Here is a 9300-nt window from a genome sequence, read left to right as displayed (position 1 = left end):
CTTTTTTCTGGCTGATTGGCTCCTGGCAACAGAGAAAGCAGTTTCTCTACAGTTGATTGGCTAACCCAATCCCTCGCGTTCCCAACCCGCTTTGATTCCCCGGTTCATCACTGTGAAAACATTGAGTTCACAGTCGAGCAGCCTGGTTAAATAACGGTTATATAAAGTGTAACAGGCGAAGGGAAATGGAGATGGTGGCAGTTTGTGAGACACAGCGGGGTTTCCCAAGGTTTATTCGAGCCAGCAGAAGTCTGCCTGTGCACACAGTCTGCAAGCCACACAGAAAATAACAGATGCATGAGATTTATCCACTATGTACATTACATTATGTTGCAAATTCATGGTCTATAGAACAGTGTTTCTCAGCCCTGGTCCTGGGTGACCACTGTGCATGCTAATTTTTGTTCCAACCATAGTAACGAGCTCAGTACTGTAATGAGCAGCTAACTGTACTTAATGAGACTTTTTACATCTACTCAAAGATGATTTATCCTCTTAAAAGCCACATTACACTAGAAATAGCTATGTATGCAGTAAAAACTAAATGTCCCATATTCACATCCCAGGAATTTCAACCGGTCAGACCAACTTGTGCTTCAATTTACAGTGATGTATGTGCTATATGGCAGATAATTCCAATTGAAAGAGCTTCCATTTTGAATTGATTCAGTGACAAATTGACAGGTGAAATTAGCTGGGTCCTGTTGGCAGAGAGTGTGGAAAACCTGAAACCAAATGCGTAAAATGAAAGGAGTTTACTTACAGCACACAATTATGGAATAACTTAAACATACGTATTGATCAGTAGATAGGCTTTGACAAAAAAACCAGCATACGTAGCGGGACCCCTGGGACCGGGTGGAGAAACACTGCCATAGAAGGTGCTACACATAGGCTGTTATTGCTGTTCCAGCATATGAACAATGAAAAAATAAAATAAATAATGTTCTATTTCCAACAGACATTTAGATGGACAGCTATCCAGCAACAAATTATTCACCCAGAAGAAGGTTTGGGTTTTTAAAATTTTCACATTTTGGCTCGCAAGAGAGGATACCCCCCTGCACAACCCCTTCTCTAACATTTTCCCGCCTGTTTTCACATCTTGGGTTGAACACAAATATCACTGAAACAGACAAGTAAGAGTCACAAGACTTTGAGCATCAGGGCTACCCACAATGCCTAGCTCAACTATGGGGACACAATGCACATGCACTGCCGATGAGGTGAGGGGGGGAGTGGGTGGGGTGGGGGGTGGTCATTTATTGCAGGAATTACACAGCATAACAGCACACACTCGGTAGATTATCAGAAGAGTTATCCGGCTGTTCGGTTTTTCAGTCGGTTCTTCAGCGGTAGAACCTAGTGTATCGGTGGAGTTGAGATTTGCGAGACAGGGAAACCGGGACAGCGGGCATCCATTTCTCCTGCCCCTTACCCTGCCTCTCCAGCAGTGCGGGGGCTTAAGATACAGACTCGATTTTGATCCGTCCATTTTCAAATCTCGCTGTAAAAATGAAACCGGTGATGCGGGGCCGTGTGTGTCCCGGAGTGAGAACGGTGAAAAGAGAGGACTCGGACACGGACGCTGACAGGGGGAGCTCTGCCCTCGTAAGGAAGCATCCGGAAGGACGGCCCAAGCAGTGCTCCCTGGGAAGGGACAGACCGGGGGAGGGTGGTCTATTCACTGTTTCAGTCTCATCCAAGAGCTCTCTCCATCTTCCCTGTATCTCTCTGTCTTTATATTTCTTTATCTCTCTATTTCTCTATGTCTCTGCATCTTTCTCTGTGTCTCTGAATCTCTCTCTGTCTATCTTTTTCTCTGTATCTCTCTGTCTGTCTGTCAGCCAGTTAAGACCCAAGAACCAGGTGAGGTGAGTTTAGAGTACAACCAGCTGCTTTCATTTATCAGTATGTCCTGAGTAAAAGTGGAAACCAGCAGACCCTGTGGTTCTCCAGTACCCAGGTTGCAGACTCTGGTCTAATATAACTGCCATTCCAAAGCAGAGAGAATGGATTTTAGCACCATGAGCAGGACTTAGGGACCCCCTGTCTGCTTACCACTTGCCAAAACCCGGAATGACTAATAAGTGCTGTGACTACTACGCCCAACCAGCCTCCAGAGCACTGGAGTCCTTAAGTCTCTGTCAGGTGACTCCACCCTGTTGTGAAGCACACGCCCACCTCCCTCCCTCCCTCCCCTCTCTCAAATCCTGCACCTACAGACACCTTCTCCTCACACCCACCCCCCCTTCCCCCACGAGGACCCCTTTACTGATCATGACAGAAGCAGTCTATTTAAAACACTGCCCCGCCCCACACTGCCCCTCCCTTTCTCAAAAACCTAGCAACCGGGCCCCGGCAACCGGGCCCCAGAAACCGGGCCCCCCACCTGCCGTACGGGCACCTGGGCATGTTCCTCCATCGTTTCCACTCCAGCCCTGAAGTTCCGTCGGGCAGGAATATCGACGATCAGACCCCGTGTCCGTTCAATCCCCGAGGAAAATTCAAAGTTGTTCCGGAGGTCACTGCTATATTCACATATTCACATATTGATCTGTGTTTGATTGAGACCAGGATATTTTCATCTATCTCGTATCATCCCTGACCTGCATGCCTCATGTTCTCAGGAACTGAGTATGGCTTCTGTTCAGCTTAGCTGCAGTGCACTTTAGTAAATTACTGCAACAAGTTTCATTGATTTCACCAACTGCTGATCTCCTGACATTGTGTAAAAAGAAAAGAAATTAAACCCAAGGCCTGTTACTCACAGAAAAGGCTCATTGCAGTTAGATTGTTGAATAGAGGAGTGAGCATTGCGGGTGGACCCCATGATCATGTGTGGTCCTCGTGTCTGGCTGCACGGTGTGCTGAATATTGACGGGCAGGGTTTGGCATACTCTCCAGGTTTGAACCTTACAGGGCATGAGGAAACAGAGCCGGAATGGGGGTCTGACTGAAGAACCACAGGGCTGAATGAAGATGAACTTAATCCTAATACAGGGACCCAGAGTGCAGCAGAGTGGGGCAAGACATGACACAACACCCACACACACGCACACACACACACATGCTCCCTCCCTCCTCCGTTCTGTCCTCTCTTCCCCTGTCCTCCAGCCCCTACCTGGCTAGGCCCCGCCCACACATGTAGGCAGAGCAAAACAAAACTGTGAATGTCCCCTCCTTCAGGTCCAGGATTGGGGAAGCAGGGTGAGAGGTCCGCCTGAGCGTCTGTCCCATTGGGGGAGAGTGTCATGTGATCCAGCAGCCCTGGGCCAAAAATCAGAGGTGAATCTGGGGTCGAGCGATTTGTGAGGAAGCGTAGCTGGCCAACCCTTCTGTGATTATGGGAGGGGCTTAAGGTCAGGGATAAAAGTTTGGGGTTTGAGCTGCTCCATCCGTGCTCAGCCTCTTCTTCTTGGGGCATGGTGGGACAACGCCCCTCCTGGGGGTGGGGCAGGGAATAGGGGGCAGGGGGTGAGGGGGTGAGGGGGGAGGTGAAAAGGGGGTCATAAGAAGCTCATATCTCCTCCAGGGAGTCACAGGGGACCAGACCTCTCTTCTTCCCACTGCTCAGCTTCATACAGCCATTACTGTCCTCACTCTTACCCACACAGATCTGAGAGAGAGAGAGAAAGAGAAAGCAGAGAGAGGGTGGAAGAGAGATACTGAATTTGCAAAGAGTTCTTTGAAATAAAAATAATACTTCCAAACTTCCTGATAAAGCAGAGAAAGAGCAGACAGGGAGACAGAGGAGAAAGGAGGAGAGACAGAGTCAGTGATTCTAAGAAAAAGACAGAAGAGAACAGATAAAGGAAGAAGAACATGGGGAGACTGAGGGAGGAGAAGAAGAGGAGTCAGAGGCAGAGACAGAATGAGTCACATACCCAGAGGAACCATACTATGGGCACTGGCTCACCTGAGACTCTTTCACGGCCATGTGACCTGTCTCTCGGTTTCCTTGGCTACCCTGGGTGACCCGCCACACCCTCTCCCCGGGGCGCACTCTCTGCACAAAGTTTGCGGGGAAAAACCCCACCTTATCTCCGCACTTCCCCTGCGGCCAAAAACAGCAATTAAGATAAGACCTGGTTTCCATGGTGATATGATGCACAGTTGTGAAGGGCAAAGAGAGAATATTTCCGCTGTCTGATTGGTTTTCCTGCAACCTCAAAACTTTAGCCAACGTTACATAATAGGTCTGTGATGGAGATCCTTGAATTGCCACCTCTAACTGGAGCTCCACCCATATGAGATTATGATTTGTCAGAAAATGCAACAGACCATTGGATAACTTGCAAAGCAATTCCCTAGAATTTGGGTGGTCGTACCTCACAGTAGGGTGCTAACTGGTTCAGTCTCATAACACTGTGAGGTTATGAGCAGCCTGGTCAAGATTATAGAAAGGCGCCAGTATACTCAAAACGAAATCCGACTTTTTGTTTGAAACAACCTTTTTCAAACAAGAGACAAACAAAATAGATTTTCAACATATGGTTTTGGTAATATTTATGAAACTAGGTCACTGTTGGTGCAGAAATTGATGTTATAATACTAGGAAGTAAGTGGCTCGGAGTGACATGTAACAAAGTACATGCTGTTTGTTTTGAATATACTGACTACAGTGCTCGTGGACGTGTCTGTCGATGATTTTTGAAACGTTTTGTACATCATTCGGAGTATACTGCCTACTTGAGTATACTGCTTGGTCAGACTAATAGTACTTTAAGGTTATGAGCAGCCTGGTCAGGCTCATAGTACTATAAGGTTATGAGCAGCCTGGTCAGGCACATAGTACTGTAAGGTTACAAGTAGCCTGGTCATGCTCATAGTGCTGTAAGTTTATGAGCATTCTGGTCAGGCTCATAGTACTGTAAGTTTATGAGCAGCCTAGTCAGGCTCATAGTACTGTAAGGTAATGAGCAGCCTGGTCAGGCTCATAGCACTGTAAGGTTATGAGCAGCCTGGTCAGGCTCATAGTACTGTAAGGTTATGAGCAGCCTGGTCAGGCTCATAGTACTGTAAGGTTATGAGCAGCCTGGTCAGGCTCATAGTACTGTAAGGTTATGAGCAGCCTGGTCATGCTCATTGTACTGTAAGGTAATGAGCAGCAAGGTGATATATTACTATGAGGGTCCGGCAGTCCTTGTGTTGTGTGTCCGCGTGTTGCATTTTTGTGTTGTGTGCCACGTGTTGTGTTTTTGTGTTGTGTGCCTGTGAGTTCTGTTTTTGTGTTGTGTGCTCATGTGTGAAGGGAGATTCACCCCCTCTGATTTCCTTCAGCCGGATGTTCAAAATGATTTCCAAAGGAAAGCAGAGTGACTAATGCTCATTAGAAATCCAATACAGGTCACTCCAGGTCAAAGCATTTTAAAATCCATTATTTTTTCACGTTTCACGTTTAAATGCCTTCCGCCGAAAATTGAATTCTATTTCTGCGGGGCCTGTTTTTTAATGGGTTCGATGGTAAGTAGGACAGGCGCTGTAAGATCCACGCGCATAAATATGCTCACGCAAACACGTGCACGTGCACACAATCGTCACATGCTCACCTTCCACCACTCTTCATTTGAGTCATCTGTGACCTGCACACGGTCCCCTGGTCTAAATCCAAGGAGAGAAGAAAGGACAGAGAGAGAGAGAGAGAGAGAGAGAGAGAGAGGATATTAATGACATAATTAATGCAGGCATGGCAGAACATAATTTCACAAGTTAAAACGTATCCGCCCCGGAATTGTGGGTATAATAGGATGAAGGAGGAAAAACATAGAAATAAAATCATTTCTGATTAATGTAATTGATTAATTATGCTCTTCAGCCTCTGAGACCGCGCTGTGGCTGATGTGTTTATCCTCTTGAGGACATGAAGAACAATGAATGTGATTTCAATGCGAACGCTAAAGAGTTCTGTCAAAGTCCATTAATTACACTTCCCAGTGAGCACAATCCTGAATATAAACAGAATCCAGATATCTAGAGGGGTGGGAATCTGTGCTGAGAGATGATCTGACAACGGAAAAGCTCAATTTAGCTCTAATTCAGCTTTTTCCAAGCTGGCTAGAAAACTTTCACATCTCAACCAAATCTAGCCTAGTTAGATTTGGGTGAGATGTGAAAGTTTTCTAGCCAGCTAGAATATAGCCAGGCTATATCCGCGTAAGACCTGGGCAAAACACACATTTGTTCACAGGCTTTGTGGGGACCTCATGCTAACCTTGAAGGAAAAATGCTGGCGTTCTTATCAGTATAACTGATGTCATACTCATACTCATGCTTCGGCACTCACACACACGCACACGCACACGCACACGAATGCACACATGCACGCACATGCACAAGCACACACGCCCGCGCGCACATGCACACACACACACACACACACACACACACAGCTTTGGCTTCACTCACTGTAGTTCCAGGTCATTCTGCTCCTGTGGCAGAAACTTATACAGTGCAACGTAAGTATGGATTGAGTGAACCTCAATCCGTTTGGGAACCTATAGAGAGAGAGAGAGAGATAACATCTAAACACAAACAACTTTTACAGAAAGTTAGTATACAGCTTATTATACTAGCTATAAAGTTATTCTAAATGAATTTTCATTATGTAAGCTATATGACCCCAGCCAGAGCCCCTTCTAAATGAACACTGTACTTTTTCTAGCATTCCTTCCATTACGGAGAAGTTGCTGTTCTGATGGGAACCAAGATGCACCCACCTCTGAAACAGCCTGGCTAATGTGCTACTTAATTAGCCAGCAAAGCCAGACTTAATTCCTCAGATACAAACTTCATTTTTATTAGTATATTTAAAAGCACTGAGTGAGAAACCATTATGAAAGTAATTTCTGAGGGAAAAGAGAAACACACTCTGCCAAACTGAATGCTTGGCCGAGAAGGATGAATCACAGAGACCAGAACAAAAAATGTATAAAGAGAGACTAATGGCTAGCTCGTTTTTACTGCACCGGTGAAAGATATAGATTTTACTGTGCAATTAAATCAAACCATCTTCACCCAGGCACAAATAAAAATTACGTGAATTCCCCCATCTACGGTCCTATTATATATAATTTAATGTGATATAAGACAACTTAGAAGCACATTAGTCCGTTCCAATCAATCTCAGAATGCTTTGCAAGTGAAAGAGAGGTTTGGGATGCTTCTCCAGGACCTCACAGTGACATACAGAAGTGTGTCGGCGTTACACCTCAAACCAGGAGGCCTAATGGGGATGTTTCGCACCTTCTGGCTGCTGATCCCGTCCTCTGGCTCCACTTTCTCAATCTCAGTGACCGGGAGATCTGGAGATAAGAGAGTTATAATGCACCCAGGGACACAGCAGCAGGGTAAGACTCATACATTACATTACCTTACATTACAGGCGTTTGGCAGACGCTCTTATCCAGAGCGACGTACAACAAAGTGTATAACCATAACCAGGAACAAGTGTGTCGAAAACCCTAGAGAGAAGTACCATTCCAAGTGTAGGGAACAACCCCATAGTTTAACTTGGAATACCGTATTCACACACACGTCCTACACCAACACACGCCGTGACCTCCACAATGTTCGGGACAAAGACTTTCTTTTTTCTTGATATGGCTCAGTACTCCGCAATTTTAGATTTAAGTAAGCCAACCCTTCACATGTGGTTAAAGTGCAGATTTTAAAAGGGTGTTTTTATACAATCAGGTTCTACCATGTAGAAACGGGTGTTTCTTATTCGTCCGGTGTGTTCAACTGTTTCCTTTGTGTGGTTATAAGAGGGCTTTCAGTGTCTATTCTTGATTCTCTTCTTTTTTTGGGTTGCCTTTGGAGTCTGTTATTGGAGTTTGTCAACATCAGGATCAGAGTTGTGCTAAGGAAGCAATTACGCTGAGAAATAAGAAAAAAACAATCAGAGACACAGGCCAAACCTTAGGCTTACCACAATCAACTGTGTGGAACATCGTTAAGAAGAAAGGCAGCACTGGTGAGCTCAGTAATTACAAAGGGCCTGGTAAGCCAAGCCTTTACCGTTAATGACAAAGAATGCTCATCATAATGAAGCAAAAACCCTCAAACACCTGTCTGGCAGATCAAAAGATCAAAAACCCTCATCAGGAGGCAGGCCCTGCTGTCCGCAGAAGACTTCACAAACAGAACTACGGAGGTTACACTGCAAGATGAAAACCACTAGTTAGCCTCAAAAACAGGAAGGCCAGTTTACAGTTTGCTAAAAAAAGTACCTAAAAAGGCTGCAGAGTTCTGTCTTGTGACATCTTGACAGATGAGACTAGGATTTACTTGCATCAGAGTGATGGCAAGATCAAAGTGTGGAGGCCAAAAGGAACTGCCCAAGATCCCAAGTTGTCTTCAATGCTGATGTAACTGCCGATAGCAGCAGCTGAAAGAATTTACAGAGGTTTACAGAAACATCTTATCTGCTGAAGTTCAAGCAAATGCTTCCAAACTCATTTGACTGTGCTTCATCCTACAGCATGACAGTGATCCCAAACATACTGCTAAAGCAACAAAGGAGTTTTTTAAGGCCAAAAACTGTAAAAATTCTTGACTGGCTAAGTCATTCACCCGCTCTGAATCCAACTGAACATGCGTTTCATATGCTGAAGAGAAAACTAAAGACAGCTAGCCACCGAAACGAGCAGGAGCAGAAGTGGGCTGCAATGGAACATCACCAGAGAAAATACTCACCTGGTGATGTCTATGGATCACAAAGGTCAAGCAGTTATTTCATGCAAAGGATATGCAACAAAGTAAAAAAGATGATTACTTTCTTTTAAATAACATTAATATGTCCCAAACATTATTGTACGGTACATTCCATGGTACAGTGGCAAAGTAGGTCTATTTTTCTGACCATTACAAAAATAATGGTGAGGACTCTGGAGCTTTAAAAGTTCAAAAGTAAAAAAATATTATTTAAAGAAAATAAGTTTAACCGATTCCAAATGAAAAAACCCTCTTTCAAACCTGATTTGTTTGCCTTTTGGCTTTGAAACTATACACTGCAGGTGAAGTGGGTTTGCTCTTCCTCCCTAGCCAAAAACAGCCAAAGCCACGAACACACCTGTATTTTAAACAGGCTGTACACAAGACCATCTACCTCAAATCAATCAATCAAATTTTATTTGTATAGCGTATTTTACAGCAGTTGTCACAATACGCTTTACAGACAACCCTGGCCTAAACCCCCACAGGAGCAAGCCTAAGGCAACAGTGGCAAGGAAAAACTCCCTGTGGCAGATGGGAAGAAACCTTGGAAGGAACCAGGCTCAAGGGGGAAACCCATCCTCC

The 9300-nt window shown here is 45.0% G+C and overlaps 1 protein-coding gene across 1 annotated transcript in view; it reads right to left on the bottom strand.

Moving 5' to 3' along the window:
* Window positions 1–201: 201 nt before the first annotated feature.
* Window positions 202–9300, bottom strand: part of LOC135243715 (SH3 and cysteine-rich domain-containing protein 2-like) — a 34465-nt gene continuing 25366 nt past the window's right edge. The window contains 5 exon segments of the mRNA XM_064315709.1: window positions 202–3619; window positions 3920–4057; window positions 5553–5604; window positions 6409–6497; window positions 7246–7304. Coding sequence (XP_064171779.1) covers window positions 3521–3619; window positions 3920–4057; window positions 5553–5604; window positions 6409–6497; window positions 7246–7304 — 437 coding nt within the window. The 3' untranslated portion in view covers window positions 202–3520.

The sequence above is a fragment of the Anguilla rostrata genome, chromosome 17 (assembly GCF_018555375.3).
Source record: "Anguilla rostrata isolate EN2019 chromosome 17, ASM1855537v3, whole genome shotgun sequence".
Taxonomy (NCBI): Eukaryota; Metazoa; Chordata; class Actinopteri; order Anguilliformes; family Anguillidae; genus Anguilla; species Anguilla rostrata.
This window is presented reverse-complemented; position numbering and strand designations above follow the sequence as displayed.